General features: G+C 40.4%; 1 protein-coding gene across 1 annotated transcript in view; it reads right to left on the reverse strand.

Annotated features, from left to right (window-relative positions):
- Window positions 1-24,603, reverse strand: part of pkd1l1 (polycystin 1 like 1, transient receptor potential channel interacting) — a 119,781-nt gene extending 95,178 nt beyond the window's left edge. Inside the window, exons 1-13 of the mRNA XM_078200424.1 lie at window positions 24,481-24,603; window positions 23,321-23,440; window positions 22,462-22,630; window positions 20,546-20,797; window positions 18,936-19,068; window positions 17,204-17,407; window positions 15,832-16,016; window positions 14,096-14,317; window positions 11,917-12,077; window positions 7,545-7,979; window positions 4,818-4,967; window positions 1,921-2,013; window positions 1,478-1,543 (exon numbers count right to left, since the gene is read on the reverse strand). Of these exons, the coding sequence (XP_078056550.1) occupies window positions 1,478-1,543; window positions 1,921-2,013; window positions 4,818-4,967; window positions 7,545-7,979; window positions 11,917-12,077; window positions 14,096-14,317; window positions 15,832-16,016; window positions 17,204-17,407; window positions 18,936-19,068; window positions 20,546-20,797; window positions 22,462-22,630; window positions 23,321-23,440; window positions 24,481-24,598 (2,308 nt within the window). The 5' untranslated portion in view covers window positions 24,599-24,603. The remainder of the gene's footprint in view (window positions 1-1,477; window positions 1,544-1,920; window positions 2,014-4,817; window positions 4,968-7,544; window positions 7,980-11,916; window positions 12,078-14,095; window positions 14,318-15,831; window positions 16,017-17,203; window positions 17,408-18,935; window positions 19,069-20,545; window positions 20,798-22,461; window positions 22,631-23,320; window positions 23,441-24,480) is intronic.
- Between the last annotated feature and the right edge of the window lie 885 nt (window positions 24,604-25,488).

The following is a 25,488-nucleotide window of genomic DNA, read 5'->3' on the forward strand; positions in this document are numbered from 1 at the left end:
CATTGTGCCACCCCAAATAATACACATAATACATCATGCTTAGCAATAAATTACACTTGTAAATTTATGCTTCCAAGAATTCACTGGAAAGACTCAGCTACCTGTTAACTTATGATTTACCTGACATGGAGTGTACAATGCTCATTTCTGCAGGGCTCATAAGCAAAGAGCTTGGGAGTGGTTGCAGAGCCAAGTCTAAGGGGTCACAAGTCTGCATAAATTTCCTATTGGAATTTAACTAGCTAAAACAGCAGAGGTTAACAGGGTGGACAACTGGTACTCTTCCAATTGTTTGTCAATCTAGGACTATCCTACCCCTTAGAGTTTTGACCTTATCAGAAACCAGTGCCAGTCCACTCAAAAGCCAATCTGCCTGATCAATCATCACCAGTGACACACAGATCAGCCTGGCCAGGTAAGAAATTTCAACATCAGCCAGAAGTGTTGACTTTATTTCTAATTTTTATCAGCAAACTTTCTGTTTTCAAGCACCTGAACCCCAAACAAATCCTGCTGATCTCCCCTTCTCAAAGGACAATCGGCATGTGCTGAACTGAGAAGATGAGATTGCCTAAACATGAAATCTTCGTAGGATTGAAATTGGCATATTTAAGGAGGGATAGTGCTGCTGAATGTAATGGTCAATAAGACTCATGTGGAGCTGTCACAGGTTTAAGTGTGAATCTATCTGGTGTCTGATTTAAGCTGCACTGAGCAGCGAGAGCCAGAATCAGGGCAGAGATCCCCACTTGGCAGATGTCATTCCAGATGGAAAAAGAAATTATAATTTTTTAAAAACTTCATTTACAGGATATGGGCATCGCTGGCTTGACCAACATGTATTTCTCATCCCATGTCCTCGAACTGGCTAGCTTACTAAGCCATTTCAGAGTCAACTATATTGCTGCGGATCTGGAGTCACTTGTAAGCCAGACCAGGTTAAGGATGGCAGAATTTCTTCCTTAAAAGGACATTAGTGAATCTAACAATCAACAATAGTGGTCATCATTATAGATTTTTATTGAATTTGAATTCCACCATCTGCTGTGGTGGGATTTGAACCCCAGAGCATTACCCTGGGTCTTTGGATTACGAGCCCAGTGACAATAGCAGCATAAAGGCATGCTGTACTCAATGACGGATGGTTCTAAAAAAATAAGGAATAGGCATATAACGTGATGGCAGACACTTGACAGTCCCATTCCCAAAGAATCACTATCAGTGACATTTCAAACTCTTCAGAACTTACTGGGTTAGTTATCAGTTTTATTTCAGTTAGTCTACTGTCATCATCCAGACTTTGATTTTTGATTTAATTTACTATTGTCACATGTATTGGGATACAGTGAAAAGTATTGTTTCATGTAGCTGAAGAATGAGGCATAGCAAGGGACACAAGTAGGAAATTTAGAAGTTTAATTCTATTAATCAGATACAGGCAAACTAATTCAATTCTACTCAAACAATTTGACCGTACCTTGAAATCCTGGCCTCCCACCAGACCCAGAGGTTCCTTCTACTGTGTTATAATGTGTATCAAACTCTGTATAAAGAGAAAATAATATATAATATATTCAGAATAAAACAGAACCTGTAGAGATTACATAATTTAGACTGGAACTACTGCTAGTTTTGCAATATTTTCCTTAATGATTGCCCAAAATGCATTGATAGGTTGACTACATTGGCAAACCAGCTGTTTCCAGGCTCAAGAAGCAGAGAGCTACTCCGATTTGGTACAGGGTTTTGCAGACACGAACCAAAATGCAGCAGTGACTTAACAGTCTGAAATTGATTCACCGGCTGGAATCTTACTGCCTCACCCGCCCCGGAATTGGGTCCGAGCGAGGTCGTAAAGTCCCGCCCACCAAGTCAGATTCACCAAGAGGAATTGGTGATACTATTGTTGAAATCCCTTACCTGAATAATCAGTGGAGTTCTCTGTTGCATTTGAAGAACCTTCTCCAAAGACACTTCCACTAATATTCACATTGACCCGGCTGCTGCCAATTGCTGAAAATTAAAAAAAGAGTCAAAGACTGAGACAAGAACATAGGGAGCTTTTAGTGGCTCAAAATCTTAATTTTTCTCAACAAAAATCAGGTGAAAGGATAATTTGAACAACAAATGGAAAAAGGTTCCACAAACATCCTCAATGATCCTCCTCACAATTCACATTACAATCAAGTTTCATGACATCTGAAATTTTGAAAATGTGGAATATATGTAGATAAAAAAAAGCAGTGGTTCTTGTACTGACCCCAGGTGAGGCCAAATATATATGTTGCATCAGTCTGAAGAATAACTGTTCCCGACTACTCCCTGTGTTTGTCAATGTCAGCCGCTGTCTCTTATTAATTGGGCTTGAGTTTCAGACACTATTACATGGCACTTTATCAAACACCTTTTGAAGGTCCATGCACATAGCATTACTCTCATTAACCATCTCTGTTACCTCATCAACAAATGTAATCAAGATAGTGAAACACAAGTTCCCTTTAAAAAAAACCCATGCTGGTTTTCTTTAATTAATCCATACTTGTCAAAATCCATGCTGGTTTGCATTAATTAATCCATACATGTCCAAGTGTCCGTTAACTTAGTCTCAGATTATTGTTTCTCAAAGACTTTCTCACCAGCGAGATTAAACTAACTGGCCTATAATTGCTGGATTTATCTTTACAGTTTTTTTGGAACAAGGGTGTCATACATACAATTCTGGTACTACGAGTATCTGTGAAAGATTGAAAAATTATGGCCAGTTGCTCTACGATTTCCACCTTAGCTCCCTCCATGTCATCATCTTTAAGTATAACCAGCCTTTCTAATGCTTCCTCTTTATCCAGAATCTTAACTATTTACTATTTTGCTATGACTTGAACAATACCTTCCATGTTAAAGACAGGGGCAAAGTACTCACTATTTCTCAGACACACTTTCTGCCTCCGTGCATACATCTCCTCTTTTTGGTCTCTAATCAGCTCCAGCCATCTTCTTACTACACTTTTACTATTTATATGCCGATGGAATACTTTTGGAATCCCTATTACTTCAGCTGCCAGTCTTTTCTCTCTTTGCCTCTCAACATTTTATTTTAATTTCCCCTCTATACCTTCTAAATTCAGCCGAACTTTCACCTGTGTTATCAATCTGACAGATCAAATGCTACTCTTTTTCTGCTTCATCTCACTCTCTCGCTCTTTCATCATCCAGAAAGCTACAACTTTTATTGCCTTATCTTTCCCACTCTTGGGAATGCACCTCGACTGTACCTGAACCATCTTCGCATCAAAGGCAATGCATTGATCCGTTATATGCACCGATTGACACTCAATCCATTTCATTTCCCAGAACCAAGTTACAGAAAATTCTCTGCAGCACATTCAGAAACTCTTTCCTCTTTTTATTACTATCCCGGACAAGACAATTAAAATGCCAATTAAAACTATTCTATAGTTTTTGCACTTTTCTGTTATTTCCTTGCATATTTGTTCCTCTATTCACTATTAGGTGGCCAATGGAATGCACCCAATTGTAATAGTACCTCTACTGTTTGACAATTTTTCATTGTGCTGTTTGATAACACTGTCAACACCACCTTCCATCACTTTTCTGATGATTGAGTGTAGGCTGATGGAGTGGTAATTAACTGGATTGGATTTGTCCTGTTTTTTGCAGACAAAACATATGTAGGCCATTTGTCAGGGTGATGCCACTATGGTAGCTGTACAGGGTTATCATTGAGGATAGTTTTCCCCTTCATTTATTGTTCAACTGTCTACCACCATCCACTTGATGTGGCAGGACTGCAGATCTACGATCTGATCTATTGGTTGTGAGATCGCTTAACTCTGTCTATAGCAGGTTGTTTTTGCTCTTTGACATGAATGCAGTTGTGTTGTAGCTTCACAGGTTAGCACCTCACCTTTGGGTTCACTGGTGCTGTTCCTTGCATGCTCCCTTGCACTTCTCATTGAACCAAGGTTGAATGTCTGGCTTGATGGTAATGGCACAGCAAGAGATATGTTTGCATGAGGTTACAGATTGTGACTGAAAACAATTCTGTTGCTGATGTCCAATAGCACCTTATAGAAATCAATCTTTGAGCAGCTGTTCCATACTAAATCAATCCCAATTATCACTGTGGTAAGTGCTGCACAACATGATGGGGGATGTCCTCAGTATGAAGACAGTCCTTCTTTACCACAAGGACTTTACCGCAGTAATATTCTGCTTCTTCACAACTAAGATGTTCTGAGCCTTAGTCTGCTGAGAAGTTTTCATCAAGAGTGTAGTCTCCTCTGCTAATTGTATTGGTTTCTTCAGGCAGACATGCAGGATGTGAACTGGTGGCGACAAACTCAAGTTGGTTGTTTCCTTTTATTAGTTCTATCACTTCCGGCTGCAAAACCAGGATGGCACGAATGCGGGTAATGATATGGAAGTGCAAGTAGGAGGGATGTGAGCTCAAACGCCCAGCTTAAAATGGGATGGTGAGATTATGGGTCTGATTCTGTCTCAGGCAGTGGCCATGGGAGAGGTACAGAATCAGTGTTTAAGAGTTTGTGGTGAGTCTTCAGTCTACTCAATGCTTAACTGAACTTAGTCAATTAAAACAGATGAATGGTTGACACAGTCCACTAAAATGAATATTATTGACACTTTCCCCACAAAAGAGAGTCATGTGCATCTAAATATTAGACTAAAGTTATTCAGTTCTGCTTTTTCTGTGAACATAATATTTAATTGCTAACTTGATCATAAGGAAACCTTTAATTGTCCAATATAATCATTTGGATTTATCACTTCTACTTTACCTTCCTTTTCAGTGACTCCACCCTCTGAAATGTCGAGCTGTGATCCATTTATACTGCGAGAAGCAATCAAAGGCATTGCTGAGATCTGCAATCTCTCAGAAACAGAAGAGAAGTTCTGACTGCTGGTTGTGTTCAGAGTTTCAGTAACATCTAAAAATTAATAATGACACAAACTTAGTCAATTAGAGACACAAGAGTGTAAATCATTGAGGGTTTTTTTAATAACACAGAGTTTTCTTACAAAATAGCCAGTAGGCTTGACATAACTGCAGGAAGTGGAGCATGTCCAAAGCCTTATCTATTTATCAGAACAAATTGAGAAGTAGATAAAATACACACTGAAACAAAAAAGTGTTATTTGGATGGTTCTGATGAAAAGTCACAGCCTGAAAGGTACAATGATTTTCTTTGTCCCCAGGACATTGCCAGGTCTGCTGTGCATTTCCTGGGTCAGAATTTTACATTACTCGGACGGGCGTGCACCTGGCCCAGAAGCCCATGAAACCGTGTGAAAAGATGTCAGGCGTGCATCCTGACATCATCATGCACTCGTGCAATATTTCGGGCGACAGACGCACATGAGTCAGAAGTGCTCCTGTCAACAATCATGCAGGCAATTTAGCCCATCAAGAGGCCAAGTGGTCTCAATCTTACACAGCCAGCCTGTCTTTACGGTTGGCGGATTGGCTATTGGCCAGGCAGACTCTACTCCTGCAATCTCGATTCAAGATGGGATGAAATGTCAGGGCTGGAATAAAATTGAAAAAGGTGTCTGGGGACTGAGGTTTGTGTTTGAACGTGCAGCCTAGACACTCTATGCAGCATTTTTCCATTGCAATTTATTTTTTTATAGGTATGCAGCTCCTTAAGAGAGGTCCACATTGGCTGTTCCCCTGAGGGAGGACATTAGAAGCGCCAGCCCACACACTCCCTTTTCTCCACGCCTGCCCTCCCCAGCAGTGCTGAGTCTTTCTCAGTGCAAGTTTCAATGTTTCACACCGGCTAGCCATTAATTAGGCAACCAGCGAGAAATCATGTTCTGGGGACGCTCAAGGCTTCACCCAGCTTTTCCAATGTTTATTTCAGATATGTAATAGTTTGCTTTTGTATTATTTGGATGCTTTCAGTTTTAAAGCTGTAGCAACTGGCCATTTAGAAGTTGCTTGAAAAAGTAATAGTAAAAATAACAGTAAAATATTTTTTATCTGTAATATATTATTAATATTCTTAATTAACCAAGTGGAAGTTCGCTGTGAACACTTTTAAGTTTCAAAATATTCAGCATGAGAGCAAGCCAGCAACAGTCCCCCAGCCAGTAAGATTAGTTGGCATTGCATTGCTGATATTCTGGCTCACATCTCCAATACAGTATTGGGTGCAGAAAATAACACTATGGAGCTGCCAACAGGACTTCCTACTAACATTAATGCTCCACTCTGATAAGATGAGCCTATGACTGGTATTAGGAAAGCATACTCTATCAGATCTCTCAGGTTTTTAGTTGGCCCAATGGCTGGAATTACTTGCAAGCACAAGGTGAGAGCCATTTGAAGATAGGCAAAGAATCAATTATGTCATCAATCACGACCTGATCTTCTAAACCTCCCAGTAAGCGTAACAATTATAGATACTGTTGGAGAGGATGAACGCAGAAGATGCATAATCCAGTGGCACTCCAATGGCAACAATTGTGTCATCTAGTTATTTGCTTATGTCAATGCCACACCAGATGTGTACAGTCCATTTTGATAGATGATCAGGGTTTTACTATACAGAGCCAAGATTGATTTTATATTATCTCCATTTAATCAGTCTACACTTCATATTTAGGAAAATAAATTCAAATTTAGAATAATCAGCACATAGGGACAACTTGCTGTAATTTGACATTGTATAGTTATTCCAACTTGCAGAACAATAAACACATCTATGATCCCTTAAACGTAGTCTGTGCCGAACACACATTCCCTGCACGCATTCATCTCCTTCCCATTGATGCTATTTTATGACTACATTTTCTTATTAAAACTTAATTGATTTGCTTCCAAGTAAAACAGCAGCAGGCCAGCACTGAAGGGGAAGAAAGTATGTGAGTCACGGTGAAGGAGTGTGGCTACAAATTGCAGAGCAGAAACTGCCAAGGATATGTCAAAGCAACTAGCCCTGAACAACCAGTGAGTTGAACGTGCCAATACTTTTACAGATCTTCTGGGGAGGCAACTACAACAAAACCAATAATGCTTTTTGCTGTAACAAAAGGTAATAAATCATAGAATAGAATCATATATTACATACAGTACAGAACGAGGCCATTCGGCCCATCGAGTCTGTACCGACCACAATCTCACCCAGGCCCTATTCCTGTATCTCCACATTTACCCTGCTAATTCCCCCTGATGCTAGGGTCAATTTGGCATGGCCAATCAACCTAATCCACATGTCTTTGGACTGTGGGAGGAAACCGGAGCACCCGGAGGAAACCCACGCAGACACGAGGAGAAAGTGCAAACTCCACACAGACAGTGACTCGAGGCCGGAATTGAACCTGGGACCTGGCGATGTGAGGCGAGGAAGCTTTGCGCAAAGCCTCCCACTGAAGATCTGCTCTTCAGGAATTGAAATGTCATACACAATTTTATTTATACGTACATACGCACACCTGTATATACACACATACATAAATGCTTACACACGCACACACCAGATTGTGAATTTTACAAGATTTACCTGAAGCATTAGTGAATGAAGCATTTGCTGACTTAGTAGTTCGAGGAAGCCTTGCGCGAGGCCTCCCACTGAAGATCTGCTCTTCAGGAAATGGAAATGGGAATGGATCTTGTGAGGTAGTGGTTCTTATCATTCTGCTTGTTGCACTAACTGTGGAGTTGTTGATTGGAATAACAGGAGGAGTTGTAAGTGCAGTAGTGCTGACAACATTATCAGAATTGTTCTGACCAACTGGGCCAATCCAAGCATCAAGAGTGCTTTTGCTGATGTGACTGGCTGTAGACTTTGAATGTAGTCTTTGAGTGTTGGTACTAGTAGTAGGAGTACTTAGTGATGTCTGTCTGCTGGAAATCACATCTGGTGCAGGTGGAGCAGTCATAATAGGGCCATATAAACTTGACTGTAAATTGTCCACAACCAGTTTACAGAACGGAACTGCAAAACAAACACATAATATTAAATATTAAAGCAAAATATTGCAGATGCTGGAAATCTGAAATAAACAGAGAAAATGATGGAAATGCTCAGCAGGTCTGGCAGCATCTGTGAGGGGAGAAACAGAGTTAATGGCTGAAATTTTACTGCCACAGCCACCCTGGAATTGGGGCAGGCGAGACTCGCAGAATGGCATTCTTCATGGCCTCGGGTGGACGAGATAGTAAAATTCCGGCAAATGTTGCAGATGATGGCCTTGTATTTCCAGCATTTTCTGTTTTTATTACACATAATATTAACGTATTTACCAAGTTGAGAGTGAAAGACAAAATGGGATAAACTTTAAATACAGAATCAGCTGAATTTCTTTGAAAAACTATGATCAGTGTTTTTAACCTTTATTTTGAAGTCAACAGTTTTGTACATATTATTAGCAACAATGAAGTAAATCACAGATTTCATCACTAAATAACCTTTCGAGGTGAAACCAACAGATGTAAACAAGAGTCTGAAAAATGCAATGAAAAAGACATGTCTCTTCTGCCTTTGGGGTCGGTATCTGGGCATTCATGTTTACTTAATGATTAAGACAGAATAACGGCTTAACATTTACACCATTAACAGCATTTTCAGCAATTTCCATTTGGCTTTCAACCTGGTGCCTCATGTAGTCCTCCCTAGAATCCCTACAGTGCAGAAGGAGGCCATTCGGCCCATCGGGCCTGCACCAACCACAATCCCACCCAGGCCCTATTCCCATAACCCCACATATTTACCCTGCTAATCCCGACACAAGGGTCAATTTAGTATGGCCAATCAACTTAACCTGCACATCTTTGAACTGTGGGAAGAAACCAGAAGACCAAGAGGAAACCCACGTAGACACGGGGAAAATGAGCAGATTCCACACAGACAGTGACCCAGGACCAGAATTTAACCCGGGTCCCTAGCGCTGTGAGGCAGCAGTGCTAACCACTGTGCCACTGAGGTATGCCTAGGGGTACTACTGCATTATAAGCACCTTAACAATGACAGAAGTTAACTTCCCACTGCTTAGATAGCCAGAACAATCTTCCAACTGTTGGGTAACAATTAGCATTTCTAAAATGCCTTTCATGTGCAGGAACGTCCCATTAGGTTTCATAGAAGAAAAAAGGTGCAGGCACAAAGCTTTTGTGTGAGGGGTGGAGGTTGGAGATGAAGGGGGGAGGTTGGGTGGATTAGGAGAAGTGACTGAAAGTTTCAACTTATAGACTCTGCCATAAAAGGCAGTGCAGAGTGAGGGAGAAATTACAGACCAGAAAAATTTAAAGGCGACACAAGCTGGAGAAGGTTCAAGAAGTAAGATGGTGTAAGGCAGTGAGGGGTTTGCAAATAAGGATTGGTGAGGTTGTAGTTGATGCATAAGCCGAATGTAGTACAGAATTGGATACCCACAGTGGAATTTTGATCACAGGATTGATGAAGCATGGAGGTCAGAAGGCTGGTGAGAGGAGCACTTTTTAAAATCAAGTCCAGAGGTGCCAAGAGGATCAAAATTTTGATGGCAGAGTGGCTAAGTTAAGAGAAGTGGCATCCAGAAATAAACTGTTTTGGCACTAGTTTTCAAATGGAATTTGAAATTTAGCTCTATATCCAAAGACAGGCAGAGTTGAGAATAAATACGCAGATCTTTAGGCTGTTGTCCCAAATAATTTTTAAAAATTCATTTGTGGGACATGGGCGTCGCTGGCTGGCCAGCATTTATTGCCCATTCCTAGTTGCTCAAGGGCAGTTGAGAGTCAATCACATTGCTGTGGCTCTGGAGTCACATGTAGGTCAGACCAGGTAAGGATGGCAGATTTCCTTCCCGAAAGGACATGAGTGAACCAGATGGGTTTTCTGATAATCAACAATGCTTTCATGGTCATCAGCAGATTCTTAATTCCAGCTATTTCTTACTGAATTTAAATTCCACCATCTGCCATGGCAGGATTCAAACCTGGGTCCTCAGGACATGAGCTGAATTTTTGGATTAATAGTCTAGCGATAATACCACTAGGCCATCGCCTCCCCTATAATAGATTTCACCTTACTGATGTATGACTGATACAAATTCTGGCATATCCACAATTTGTCAGATAGGAATTGGTCATAGGGTTGAAAAAAATTGTGTAATGGTATAACTGGGTATCATCCTTATATGGGAAAGTTGACCCTGTCCCCATGGACGGTGTCAGTGAGAGTTAGGCAATGGAAGTGTGAAAGACAGGAGTGAAAGAGCTGTTAGGCAGATCAACAGGGCAAGTACACAAAGGGCAAGGGATGATGGAGTTCAGAGTTGACAATGAGTTGGGAAAGGCAGTTTTGTTTTGGAAGGTAGAAAGGTTGGTGTGAAGCAGAGAGGTGTGGATTATAAGTACTATTGCAGGAAAAAGGTTCAGGCCAACTAATGTACTATCCTTCCAGCATAATCCAATACACCAAAAAGGAGAAAAACTTGTATCACTCCTCTTTTGGCAAAGGCAGCTTCAGTAAATTTCTCATCCACCCATACACATATTTTTTTATTTCGTAGGGTTTCACAGGTTTCAGAGACTAAAACAAATAAATGAATAAAGTGAGTAGAACAGAAGATATGGTTTTTCCCTTTAGAAATCAGTCTGAGGGCTGTTTTGACTGCAGTGCTTGGCTTAGAATATTCTCTCAGATTCTCTATCTACCTGTTTGCAGTGAGGATAATGCTGGTTTGTTCCTTAATTAAGGGTGTAGGGGCTTGATGTTTGGAGTGAAAACACAACAAGCCTGGAAGTGCCATGAATTTGAGGGCCACAGCTGATGATTGCCGAACCATTTGGTTCATTTGTTGCATCTAAAGGTCTATGTCCTTCATTAGATGCTGGATTTCTTCCCAATTTTAAATAACCTTGCAATGTAAGACCCAGTGCGAAGATAGCTGTCACGACACAAGCAGCAGGAGGCTTAGGAGTAGTTTTTGATGGTAAACTGCTTTGTTTTAGCTGCTTGAACTCCAGCCGTACAGCTGAATTTGCCTGGGATTCCCAAGCCCTATGTCCTGTCAACACTGAGGTATATCCCCAGAGGGAGGAGAAATGTCTGAAGCAAATATGAACTCTTTTCAGTAGCCTGGCTTGGAAAAACATGTTAATGTGGTCTGTACTTCTGAAATCGCTGGATGACGAAACAATAAAAAAAACTGTTAAATATGTGAATGTCAATCATTTCTGGAATCTATACTGTTGAGTTATTCTTTTCTGACAGTCGTACTTCATCTCAGCAGGAATCAATGGACAGCAAATAGTAGTAAGAACCTGAGCTAATCTTAATTCTGCCTCAGCAGGGATGCTAATGCCAGCTACCACACTATGACTGCTACCTCAGCTAAGATCAGTTAATTCAATATAAACTGGAAATTGAACTTGGGACCTCTGTGGTCTGCACAACTGAATGCAGGATGATGTCAATGTGATTGATTGAACTTAAGTTTATGTAATTATGGTTTGAAAGTTTTTATTATAATATGATGGTAATGTTACTCTAAATGACTGTGTATTAGCATCTAATGTATGTGCAAACATAAAACCTGATAAACCAAACAGAAGCAAAAATAAATTAGCCAGAGAACAACCAGTTCCTAAACACTCTCCAATGCTTCCTGAAAAGTTAACCCTGGTTATTAACACAAACACATCTGCAGGTAAAAACAAAAAAATGCATAAAACCTGAAAGCAAGTTATTCTTTTACAAATTGCATTGCAATTCACAGCCTTTATTGGATGCTTAAGTATCATCTTCCTGCATAAAGGTAATAGATGAAGGGCAGAAGGTTATCTAACCATTATTCTATCAGTTACAGAAATATTAGACACTAGCACTAATACAAAACATCCACCTTAGAATTATTAGCTTAACAAAACGTCCACAAGTAGTGACCCACCTTCAATAGGTTCCGTTTCAGTTGAATTCACGAGGTATAACTTCCAAGAATATGAGAGATTCGAAGATTCTGAGCACTCCTCACACACAGCTTTCACAGAAAAAGCATCATTCCAGTTGATGGAATTATTCAGACATTCATAACAGAACAGTTTTACCAGCCTGTGAGAGAGCAGCAATAAGATGATCAAGAGATCATGAGGGGTTAATCAGCAGAAAGCCACAATAATTATTGTGCAAAATAATTATACAAGCGAAACAGTAAAACAATATCAATTTTACTTCCTGCTTTTAACTATATTGCAAACAATTGAAAATCAGAGATAATTGGTTATGTGGCTTTATGACATGAGATTGTTTTCTTAAGAACTGGTGGAGGTGAGACAAAATAGAGGCAGTGATTCTAAAATTTAGCTAAGTAATGAGTAATAACACGAGGGCTTCTTGGAAAAACAGAATGGTTCATTGTGCCAAATTACACCTTTTAGCATAGTATCTAGCTTTGTGCCTAAAATTCTTCTCACTAGTGATTCTAACTGCTTACGCCTATGTAAATTTTCAGTATCTGGAGAAGTTTGTGACTGGGATAGTGCTGATGGAGCCATTCAGTACTGAGTTAACATTCATCTCAGTAATGTTGATATCCTTGTGAGGCCTGGCTCCACTGTGTAAAATGCTCAGTGGGCCCATAGAATCATAGAGGTTACAGCATGGAAACAGGCCCTTTGGCCCAATTTGTCCAAGCCGCCCCTTTTTTTTAAACCACTAAGCTAGTCCCAATTGCCCACGTTTGGCCCATATCCCTCTATATCCATCATATCCGTGTAACTGTCTAAACACTTGTTAAAAGACAAAATTATACCCACCTCTACTACTACCTTTGGCAGCTCACTCCAGACACTCACCTGCAGTCCAGCTCTCTCCTGTTCGAGTGGGTGGATTGATACCAACAGATTGTCAATGCAAAAAGTAGCAACAAAACTTTTGCCTCATTGCAACTTTGAAAATTAACAATACAATCAAGGCAAAGGATGCAATGCTCTTGGGACAGAATATTTGTTCCGACATTTTCTATAGAATTTGCTTTATGACAAGGCATTACGAAGCAGAAGGAGATAAAGTTCCAGAATTGTGATCACGGTTCAGTTAGTTTCATGAACCTTTTGAACAGATGCAGGCCATCTTGGTACGGTGTTGTTCAAACCTACACTCAGACTTTCGACCCCCATGAGATAACGGGGGGAATGGCGACTTCCTGCCTGCCCCCACTGCAATAATCAGCGAGCTCCTTGCAGATGTATATTTAATAAGCTGAACAGCGCAAGATTGCACATGGTCAGCCCTCCCACCTCCCAGTGGAAATCACTCACACTTCCTTGCCTGCCACTGAACTTAGACTCCAGAATGGAGGATTGCAGCCACTCTCTAGAGGTCCCATGCTCATTTTAATTGCTCATTTCCATCTTAAATACTTGTAGTAACTCTTACTACTGCTTTTATATTTCTAACAAATGTTCTCTTGTACTCAAATTTCTCTCTGCTTATTTCTTTTTTAAGTCAGTCTTTGCTGGTTTCTAAATTCTGACAAGTCTTTTCAGAATTGAATGTTTTTTTCTTTCAATTTGATACTATCTATTTTCAACACCCTTAATTAGCCACGCATGGTGCATTTGTCTCCTATAATCTCCTCATTTGAATGTATCTTTGCTGAATGTTATCAAATATATCCTTAAAAGTCTGCCATTGCATTTCTACTGATCTACCCATTGCAACTAGAAACCAGCCTGACCCAAAAAATCCAGATAACATCCTGACTTCTCTGAGCTCCAGCTATGATAAAGGATAATGCAGCAGCAAAATACCATCAAATTACATTCAAAAACAGCTTGACTTTGGTTAAATGTCACAAAGAGAAGATGTCCCATTCTTTCAAAACTGTAAAAACCTATAAACTTCAAAAACATTGTCCTAATAAAAACTTATCCCTTTGTTTTCCTTTGTGCCAGCACCACACACAATTTTCAACAATGAGCTGATACGGTCCCAAGATATTGCCTGGAGCTTTGTTGTTGGTCACTAGATTGTGATAATTGCAAAATAAACTTCAAAATACTTTGTAACCTTTCCCGTAGGGAATATGGTTTGTAGGTGTTCTGTATACCATGGTATTCAGTACGTACCTTAAGTTGTCTTTTTTTTTGATGGTTATAAACTGCTGTGCTTCTGAAGAATATCTGTTATTACTGTGAACTGTTAACTTGAAGAGAAACTGGTCAAAATCAGTTTTCAGTGCAGACATTGAAACATTGACGGTGCTGGAAGTTGTGTTCAGCGGGTCTGGTGCATCGAGTTTGAAGCAAGGTACATTTAATTCAGTCACTGCTTCACAAGCCCAGGAAAATCTGTGCAGTGTTAAAGAAAAGTAAAATAAATCTAGATGTCTTAAATAAAGAACAGATTAGATTACAATTTGCCAATTGATTGAACAAGTAGAACAACTAGGGTAAAAAAACATAAAATGTTGTTGTTGCTCAGCTACTTCTTTTGAGAGAGGAAGATTGGAAATGTCAATGTGCGCTACAAGATCAGCGCAGGAGAAAATGACTCATATCGTTGACCATAAAACCAGTTTTGAAACAAAGTGTCAACTGAGGAGATTGTCATTTTTATTCGGAAAAATCCTTCATGAGGAGGATTTAAACCTGCATTAGGTGGTTTGAGCCAAGAGACCCAAACCCAGAATCAATGAAGTTGCTCAAGTACAAGAAAGATTTTGCTGAAATCAGTGATGTAAAAACATTAACAAGAGCATGATTAAAGTTTTAATATGAAGAGTCATGGTCATAGTACATTGAGTTTTATTTTCTGCCTCTAAGAAATTTGAGTTCGTCTGAGCAATGTGAATACCCAGAATGTTCAAAATAAAACTGAAAGTTAGGTGCTGTAAATTCCATAAGAAATTCTAGAGTTAGTTAATAGATAGATGACAATATAGCAGTAGAAATAGAACCATGACTAAGGTTTAGACACGATTAGAAACTTATAATTACAATATTTTCAGTAGAAATAAAGCAGGAAAAATGATGTGGGTGCTTTGCAGGTAGTCTCTCTCTCTCTTTCATAGGTAACTCTCTCTCTCTGTGTCTCTCTCTCTGATTACTGATGCAAGCCAAGTCAGAAAAGCCACAGCTGAAAAGGAAACAATGTAACTAAAATTATTAAAAATTTGGCATTCTTGTGTTTGTCCTCTTAAGTGCAAGAGGAAGAAGCTTTGGCAACATGTCTGTCTTTTTGTCGATAAACAGAGTCTTCAAAAGGTTTCTCTAAAATTATAAGTAAAAAATTAAAATCTTCTGTGGTGTACTTATATATTTAAAGGGACTGTAAATTAATTATGCATCTTTTGAAAAAAATGGATCTGAAACTCTCCCGATTTCACTCGTTCAGCACTTAGAATTATTTTGGTTGCCTGCCCCACACCTCCTCCCCACCACCCCCCCCAACCCCCACAAAGTCCTGAAATTACTTCATATCTTTAATCCCATTTTCAATCCTCCCCCAGCATTACATCCTCTTCCACAGCCATTATTCTCCAACTCTGTTCAGCCCACCTTTGAACCCTACCATCGGTGTTCAGGACCCGCAATTGGCATGGCCATATTCAAAAACACTTTCACTGTCCCTATTTCTATCTACTTCTGCGAAACTTCTCCAAATCCATCTTTCTGACAGGTTTTCAGACATATCCTTGACTATCCTTTTGTCACTTGCTGAATGTTCCCTTAACTATTCCTATTTATTTTCCAAGACTCCAGTAAGGGTCTTTGAATCTTGTACTGTGCTGCCACACAGAACTACAGATTTTTGCTAATTCCCTGTTCAATTGGATCACAAACTAGATCCCATTATGACTCACCTTAGGTTTGCAGTGCCAGGATAGTCCGGATCGTACGATTCTGATCCATTCAAACTAATAATGGACTCATGCTTATAGTTTACGAAGAGCTGTGTACCGCCTGAAATCAGGCTCACTGGTGGGGTAGCGAGGACCTCAACATTTATAGTGTAGTTGTTGTAAACCACAGTGCCAATGATTTGAACCTATATTAGCAAAATAATTCAAGACTATTAACATTGAACAATTCCATGACAGACCATTTATAAAACAATTACAGTTTCCAAATAAATTCATTTCCCCCGATTTCCTCATTGTAACAAATGCCAAACTGAGCAACAGAAATATGAAAAATGATTAAACACCTCCAGGAGTTCTGTTATAACTCCAGTAACCATCAATTCAAAATTGAATTCCATCGTCCCCTTGCCATCATTATTTATCCCCTTCTTGGCTTTACGTACATAACCCAGACTACACTCCAGTTGTAGCTGTGAAGAAGTATTACTCCAAATGAGGATCTGTAAATTGGATGGGCCATTAAAACTGTCTGTCAGTTCTTGGGCAGTTCAGGAGGTTATTAAAGGTCCAATGGCACTATTTTAAGAGGAGCACCAAGTACTCCAAGAGGTCAACAGTCTTCCAAAAACATGTACACAATTGATGGCACATTCACTTAAATAACAGGAGTTGCTGGACTTCAAAATATTAAATTTGTTTATTGTTTTGGGACATTTCTGAAGGCTTAGAATAAATGAAGGCACATAAAGGCAACTCATTTTGATTGATTTATTAGATTTTACTGTTAAGTACCTATTGAGAAGGTTACCATGCTCAGACTGACGATGATGAAAGTGTTCCTATGGGATACAAGGGCCGGCACTGCGTTCACACATTCTGAACCGAAGGTGCATGAGAGGAAATAGCCTGTTCTCTTCCAAACATTAAAAGTAATCAGCCCTCCTTGACAAAGAAACATTCCCTACCTCAAAATATTTGATCTGAATTACATTTACTACAATTTAAAATCATGAAGATTGTAAACAGAAGAAAATATAGAGTAAATTAAAATTTTGTATCTGTATCCAAGCACCTATCACCTTCTAAACTTTCAATATCATAATTTAAGACCAAGTTCTTCTTTGTTTTAGATACTTGTGCTTCACTTTAAATTCTTTTGGATATTTTTAATCTAGGCAATATTGTGCACCCCCAGCATTTTAAAGAGTACCAGTAAAATGTTTCAAAACACCAGTATCTTTCACTGAACCAAGTAATGATGTCATTCTTTCCACTTTAACCCCGCCAAGGACTTCAAAGCAAATTCTATTAGATTAGGAGCATTTTTGTGGTGGCTTTTCACACAGATTGCATTGTCAGATTGATTTCTTACCCTGGCAATTGCTAGGTAGATTCCATAATCCAGCATATAGCCCGGAATGATTATAAACTGTTTGTTAACATCAATTTGAGACAGTTTGACCAGTGACTCATCTGACTGAAAGAAGGACCAGCTGTACTGAACACCTCTGGAGATGTTACAGACAAACTCGCTCTCAAATGTAACTCCAAGCTTGAAGGACTGGTATCTTCTAACCTGCAGGAAAAAAAGTTGCCTTACTATTGAAACGTTTCAGAGGTTTACATTAACTTGACAACAGTTTATTGCTGCATTTACACGATCACTGCCTCCACTATCGCTGGCCAGCGACGGGGTCATGATGTGGAAATGCCGGCGTTGGACTGGGGTAAACACAGTAAGGAGTCTAACAACACCAGGTTTCAATACACCAGGTTTCAGCGACGAGGTTTACAGGGCTGGCCAGCGATCATGAAGGCCAGTGATCAGGAGACCAGCAAATGGGGCGGGCGGCACTGCGATGCGCTAATCTCTGCACTGACAGATCGGCGTAAGCACAGTGGCCCGCTCAGCACTATGCTGCCTACCACTCGGTCGGGAATCGGCGCCCCTGTCCCCCCTTTGCTTTCCAGAGTGAATCCCACTGAGGCACTCTGCAGTGCTCAGAGTATCAGAGGTTCGCTAAAAAAGTCGGCAGGAATTACTCCCATTTTGCCGCACGTTGGAAACTTTGAATTTTTTTGCGAGAATCCTGGACATTGAGTTTTACAGCAGAAAGAGGCATTTTAACCCATCGTGTCTGTACCACCCATCAAACACTTAACTATTCTATTTTAAAAGCGCTATTCAAATACAAGCTGTTGTAATTGTGAGGCTGTTATGCTATTCACCAAGAGCATGGCTGATCTAATTTTCCAAAAATCTATTGATCTCACTCTTGAATATACTTAATGACCAAGCATATGTGGGGGTAGGGTGGGATTGTGGTCGGTGCAGACTCGATGGGCCGAATGGCCTCCTTCTACACTGTAGGGTTTCTATGACTTCTATGACTTCTATCCACGGAGTTAGTGAATTCAAAGATTCACAACCCTTTGGGTGAAGAAACTTTTCCTCATTTCAGTTCTAAATGGCCAACATGTTATCGGAAGATTACGACTCCACTTGTAGACTCTCCAGCTATTCCATCTTGCTGTACAATGTATATAAATGAAATCTAGTTTTAACTGACACTTATATAGAACTGCTATCATAACAGAGTAACTCTCAGCTTTTCACATCCAGCCACTCTTGCAAATTTGGTTACCCGTTTGTATCTTCATCTTTGTGTTCTGGCCATTTCTTGCTGTACCTTTCGCCTTACTATCCACACCTCACTATTCTTACTTGGAGGAAATTGCAACTTCCACTGCTAAAAGATTTTCTTGTATTTTCTTGACTCTCTCCCGACATTTCCTCTTTCTCAGTCCTCTCCTCTCCAATCTCTTTCTCCTTCCCTCATCCTAACTTCCTCTCATAACAACCTTCCTGTTCCATCTGCCTTTTCCCTCTTTTCTTCCCGAGTACAAAACGTCCATGCACTCGAACCTGATACACCCGAATATTGCACATGATTGTACATTTGCACTTACTGTGATAGGAGAAGAATGAGTATTTTTGAAATTTAAGCACATTGAACTTGCCATCATAGGCTTGACTGTATTGTGATTTTTTTTTTCAATTTTTCATTCAAAGTTCCTCGTGAGAAAATGATAACTCACTGTACCTCTATTTTGGACGGACCATAACTTTTCACCGGAGGAGGCTGACAATTTTCAGAAATAACAAAGAGCTGGCCAGAGAGTGAGGCGGAGCTCACATTGTTAAATATGACAACTTGAACTGTAAATTCTCCTTCCCTGTAAAAACAAAACCCATACAGCAGTTATAAATGCATTATTCCAGTCATGCAGAATATATAATGTGTTTATCTTATGAAACTTGCACGTGACAGAAAATAGCACAGTTACGTTCGAAGCTCAGGGCCAGCGGGATTCGCTGGTCCCACTGCAGTGAACGGAGATTTGGCTGAGCACCAAATTCTCTGTCCTCACTTGTAATGGCAGCGGGGCATGAACAGCTGGAAAATTCCAGCCCAGATGTTTTTAAGTTGCGTTAATTTTTTTTAAGAGGTTTACAGCATGGGAACAGGCCCTTCGGCCCAACTTGTCCATGCCGCCCTTTTTTTCACCACTAAATTGTGTGATACAATTAATCAGAAACTATTGATAAAATACAATAATTATATTTTTTAATGTTACTCTGTTAGATTTGGTTCCTTCTTCGAATTTGGTTCCTTCTTCGAAAAGCACCGGAATGTGAAATAAATCACCTTTTGTCGCATTAACACCAATAGTTTCCTATTCCCCTGATGCAACAGTTGAAATTCACAATGGTTTGAAACCTCTAAAATGTGATGTTTGAGAGCATGTTCAGAATTGACTTTTGCCCATGCAGAGATCATCAGAGTGACAGTGCTTCACTTCACTCTAATCTTTGAGTAACATCATGGTGATAATCACACAGCTGAGATTAGCAGCATTTTTAGTGCCAACAAAAAACTGTTCCTAAGTTAACGTGCTGAGCTCCTATTGCAAATTGGTCACAAAAAGCACATACTTTCATCTATCTTCATGCTTGTGTGTGTGTCTCACACCATTTCAGATACATCCACGCTACTCCCAACCTGCTCCGTTAACTTCCCCACAGCACAACCCCTCTACCCTAATCCCCTCCCTTCCACTTGCCCTACCTATCTACCATGTCACTTAATAGGTAAATTTCCCTTTCTGGTGACACTAATCCATAACTTCTTTTATTGACACTTGTTTTTCAGCAAACATTTCTCGGTTCATGGTCACCAGGATTCTCTGGCCTCCCTGCGGCTTTTTAAAATATTTCTCTGTTCATAGTTGCTGGGATTTTCTAGCTTCCCTGAGGCGTTTTTCTCGGCGGTGGGATCTTCTGGCCTTCTGATATTCTGGGCATCACAACTAATTCCAGGCCTGTATTCGCTTGATGTTCATTCATGCGCTTTCAACAAGTCACTGATTATAAGCAGCAACACTGGATCCATTGATACAATCGAGCTGAACTCAGTCTTAACTCTGCAGTGCACAGACATTACCTTTCCCAGTTGAGCTAATGCATCATAAATCGCAATTCATAACCAGATAAAGTAATTCCTTTCAACTTAAAGAAAACAAATGTGGAGAATATAAAGTTCAATTTAATTTATCAGCACCATGCAAAGAATCTTCATTTACAAACATGTGGGCACATCGTTTATCACCATGCCTCCTTAAAGGTTTTGGACTAACAGCAGAATCTGCCTACCTATCGTAACTGTGATACTCCCTCCTGTTTCCAATGATCACAGTACCATCACCAAAATTCCACCAATAAGAGAGATTGGTTCCATAGTTAATGCGCACTTCCATCGCAACACTCGAGTTTAAGAGAACTGAAGTAAGGTCTTGATTGTTCATTCGAAGCCTGTTCGGCTCTACTATCTGCTGTACCCCTATAGGGTAGATGTTTGATGTAAAAGAACTAATCTGATTTGAGGCATTCACTATCACATTGTACCTGCAAAACACAAACAGCTTCAGTTACTATTGTATTAAACCCACTCAGTAATATATGTATCCCAAAACCACCGCTTATCTGGTATCTGTTGGAGAATGTGTGTGTTTATTTGTGAATTGACTGTAATTTCAAAGTCAAGCATAGATTTCTACCCTTACTCCTTCTGCACCCTCTTGGACGCATAATAGGCTTCTCTTTGTCCTCACTGTCCACCCCACTAGTCTCCACATTCATTTTCCATCATCTCCAGTGCTATCACACTAACAAATACATCTTTCCTTCCATTTCCCTTCAGAATTCTGAAAGGATCATTCCTTTGCTATCTGCTATACCCTGGCCCACTCCAATCGACCCCAACGCCATCTGTTCTTGCTAAGGGTATCTTCCCATGCAAGCTGAGGTGATGCAACACCTGTCCTTTTGCCTTCTCCTTTCCCACCACAGTGTCCCAATCACTTTTTACAGGAGAAATTACTTGTCCTTTGTTCAACTGATATACTGTATTCATTACTCATGATGCAGTCTCCTCTTCATATGGGAGGCCATCAGCGTCTCTTGAGGGCAAATTTACTAATTTACAAAAAGCTGGACGCTTTTTGTAAATTAAGGCAAATTTCTGACAACAACTTTCAAAGGCATTATATGACAAGGTTGTGTGTTTAATCTTGAAGTCGGTTAACCACAAGCAAAAACTGGCAACATGAAAACAAAATTCCAGAACTTATAAACATCTGGGCTGGATTTTACCGCTCTGCCCGCCATGGGAATCGGAGAGGGGCGGACAACGGAAAGGTCCATTGACTTTGGTGGGATTTTATGGTTTCGGGATGAGCAAGACTGTAAATCTTGCCCCTGGGGCCCAGAGTTCCAATGGGGCCCAATGGCAACAGATCAACTACTGGTGAGAGGAATTTGTGGTTGGATTCTGCTCTGTTTCTGCCCGATTTAAAGGGCCGTCTTAAATTTTGGAGGGAGGGCAGTGAGATTTGTGTGGTTTGCTTCTCATGTCATGGGACCATGACTGGGGAAGTTCCCAAGTTACCCTGGGATTTCACCCAGTGTGTACTTACAAGGCCAAAAACTCTTACCAGTTCAGAACTGCAGGGAGGCCCTGGAGTGCGCGCAGAATCTTACTTAATTGTTCATGGGTTGGAGGCGTTGCTGCCCAGGCCAGCATTTATTGTCCATCCATTAGAAAGTGGTGATCAACTGCCTTTTTGAACCCCTGCAGTCCATCTTGTGGAGATGTCCCCATAGTGCCTTTAGGAATATTGTAAGCAATTCAAGAAGGGGCAAATATTTTTACCTTTCAACTAAAAGCTTCCCTCAAGAGCATCAGATTCTTTCACCCTGTTAATTTTTTAGCCTTATCAGAGTCTTGGGATGCTCCCAATGAAACAGTTTCAGTCAATCCAGTTGCTGCTAACCCAATTGCAATGTTTGATACTGAGGTGCTCTTAGAGTCATGGGTTGCCTCAGAAGCGGATGAAAACTGCCTCACTTCACCAAACCTCTACTGGCAGAGCAGATTCATCAGAATTTCAGGCCTATTCGAAGTGACCTGAATGCGACTTGTAATTTTGCAAAATGCTTTTGAATAATAGGTGCAAAAAATTAGAACAGATGTGAAAGTGAATCAACCAATTTGAGTAGTTTCGCTTTACCTCCCTGGAATTGAATACGTTGTGGTTATACTTCTTGATGTAGTTTTCACTGGAGGTTTATCCCCAAAATACCAAACAAATTGCAATGGGTCATCCTCTGTAGTTATTGCTGTGAACACGATATCAGAATAGGTGGCATATATAGTCTTGTTTGTAGAGATAGAAACGGCTGTAAAACAATGCAAAGTTGATCCATTTAAACATTTGATTAAATCTGTCATCTAATAGTAACAACTAGAATTCATTCCAGAGTAGCCTCTTAAAGGCTATTTTAGGGTCTCATCAGACCACCACTGGTATTCAGCCAACGACTGGTGGGGTATTTGCCCAACAAATCCCGTCGAATTATCCTGCAGCCTACGGGGGGTGACAATTGGGAACTTATTCCATCAGATCTCCCGGAGAATGGGTTTCTATTTTGGAAAATATAAGTCAATATCTAACACCTCCAAATGAAGAGAAACAAAACCAGCTGTTGAGTGAAGCACTCCCTGCTTTATCCCAACAATGTGCATTAACACAAACCTTAGAACTGATTTGATTTTCTAAATCAGCTATTTGTTTGTGGCTTCTCTGATCAAGATTAAAAATACTGTCAAATTATGGACAGTTAAATGTGCGGGTACAGGAACACTGGAACTATGTTCAAAATGTTAAAACTCATTTTGCATAGGACCCTTATGATCATTAAGAATTGGAGACTTGCGACCTGCTAGCTTAAACTCTCATCCCAGAAGCAAAAAGTAGTACACTCAGCCAGTACATCAAACAGCCAACTTAACCCCATCCTCTCTCCAAGTCATCATTTACTCCCCTTAAACATGTCGTATTCAACTGAGAAAATAGAGGTTTTTCATACGCTGCATTCTGTAGAGTACTGCTACATTAACGTAGGTTGAGACCAGCCCCACTTTATTCCGTGCATTTACTGTGACATTGTAAATTCCAGCAGACAAAAATTTGTGCTTAATTATAGGACCTGAAAAACAGAAATGGGTTCCAAACATGAATAACACAAAAAGAACAACAGTGAAATTCTACAAAAGTGGCCTTTTAATATTTAGTGCTTTTGAATGCATTGAAACCCTATTGTGCTTTGCTTATAGCTGGGAACAGAAATCAAATGTCTTTAAGAGATACTTGGTGCACATAAAGCCTTTTAATAAGAACATTAAAAACTAGGAGCAGGAGTAGGCCATCTGGCCCCTCGGGCCTGCTCCACCATTCAATAAGATCATGACTGATCTTTTTGTGGACTCAGCTCCACTTACCCGCCCGCTCACCATAACCCTTAATTCCTTTACTGTTCAAAAATGTATCTATCCTTGCCTTAAAAACATTCAATGAGGTAGCCTCAACTGCTTCACTGGGCAGGGAATTCCTCAGATTCACAACCCTTTGTGTGAAGAAGTTCGTCCTCAACTCAGTCCTAAATCTGCTCCCCCTTATTTTGAGGCTATGCCCCCTAGTTCTAGTTTCACCCGCCAGTGGAAACAACTTCCCTGCTTCTATCTTATCTATTCCCTGCATAATCTTATATGTTTCTATAAGATCTCCCCTCATTCTTCTGAATTCCAGTGAGTACAGCCCCAGTCTACTCAGTCTCTCCTCATAAGCCAACCCTCTCAACTCCAGAATCAACCTAGTGAATCTCCTCTGCACCGCGCCCCCCCCCCCCCCCCCCCCCCAGTGCCAGTATATCCTTTCTCAAGTAAGGAGATCAAAACTGTACACAGTACTCCAGATGTGGCCTCACCAGCACCTTATACAGCTGCAACATAATCTCGCTGTTTTTAATCTCCATCCCTCTAGCAATGAAGGACAAAATTCCATTTGCCTTCTTAATTACCTGCTGCACCTGCAAACCAACTCCTTGAGATTCCTGCACAAGGACACCCACGTCCCTCTGCATAGCAGCATGCTGCAATTTTTTACCATTTAAATAATAGTCCATTTTGCTGTTACTCCTACCAAAATGGATGACTTCACATTTGCCAGTGCAACGCATGACTTATTTACCTTCATCTACATAGGAAGTCTGATCACCCATATTCCAGCAGTATGTCACATCAGTTCCTTTACTCAGTAATGCAGTGAAGAGAATTACTTCATTTTTGTGAACCACACTGGAATTCATTATCAGTAGCAGGCCCTCTGGAACCATTTGCACATAATAAGCACCAAGTTCATTGGTAGCATTGTAGAACTCATTGAAACTTGAGACGATGATGTAGAACACGCCCGCTGTCAAAGGAAATTTCAAACATAGATGACAAGATCATCAACATAATGGAGGTAGACTGGTGCAGAAGGTGAAGTGGCATGGGATCAGAGGTGAGCTGGCAAGGTGGATACAAAACTGGCTCGGTCAAAGAAGACAGAGGGTAGCAGTGGAAGGGTGCATTTCTGAGTGGAGGGCTGTGACAAGTGGTGTTCCTCAGGGATCAGTGCTGGGACCTTTGCTGTTTGTAATATATATAAATGATTTGGAGGAAAATGTAACTGGATTGATTAGTAAGTTTGCGGACGACACAAAGGTTGGTGGATTTGCGGATAGCGATGAGGACCATCAGAGGATACAACATGATATAGATCAGTTGGAGACTTGGGTGGAGAGATGGCAGATGGAGTTTAATCCGGACAAATGTGAGGTAATGCATTTTGAAAGGTCCAATACAGATAGGAAATATACAGTAACTGGCAGAACCCTTAGGAGTATTGATAGGCAAAGGGATCTGGATGTACAGGTACACAGGTCACTGAAAGTGGCAATGCAGGTGGAGAAGGTAGTCAAGAAGGCATACAGCATACTTGCCTTCATCGCCCGGGGTACTGAGTTTAAAAATTGGCAAGTCATGTTGCAGCTTTATAGAACCTTAGTTAGGCCGCACTTGGAATATAGTGTTCAATTCTGGTCGCCACACTACCAGAAGGATGTGGAGGCTTTGGAGAGGGTACAGAAAAGATTTATCAGGATGTTGCCTGATATGGAGGGCATTAGCTATGAGGAGAGGTTGGAGAAACTCG

This window comes from Mustelus asterias, chromosome 2 (assembly GCF_964213995.1).
Source record: "Mustelus asterias chromosome 2, sMusAst1.hap1.1, whole genome shotgun sequence".
In the NCBI taxonomy this organism is placed as follows: domain Eukaryota; kingdom Metazoa; phylum Chordata; class Chondrichthyes; order Carcharhiniformes; family Triakidae; genus Mustelus; species Mustelus asterias.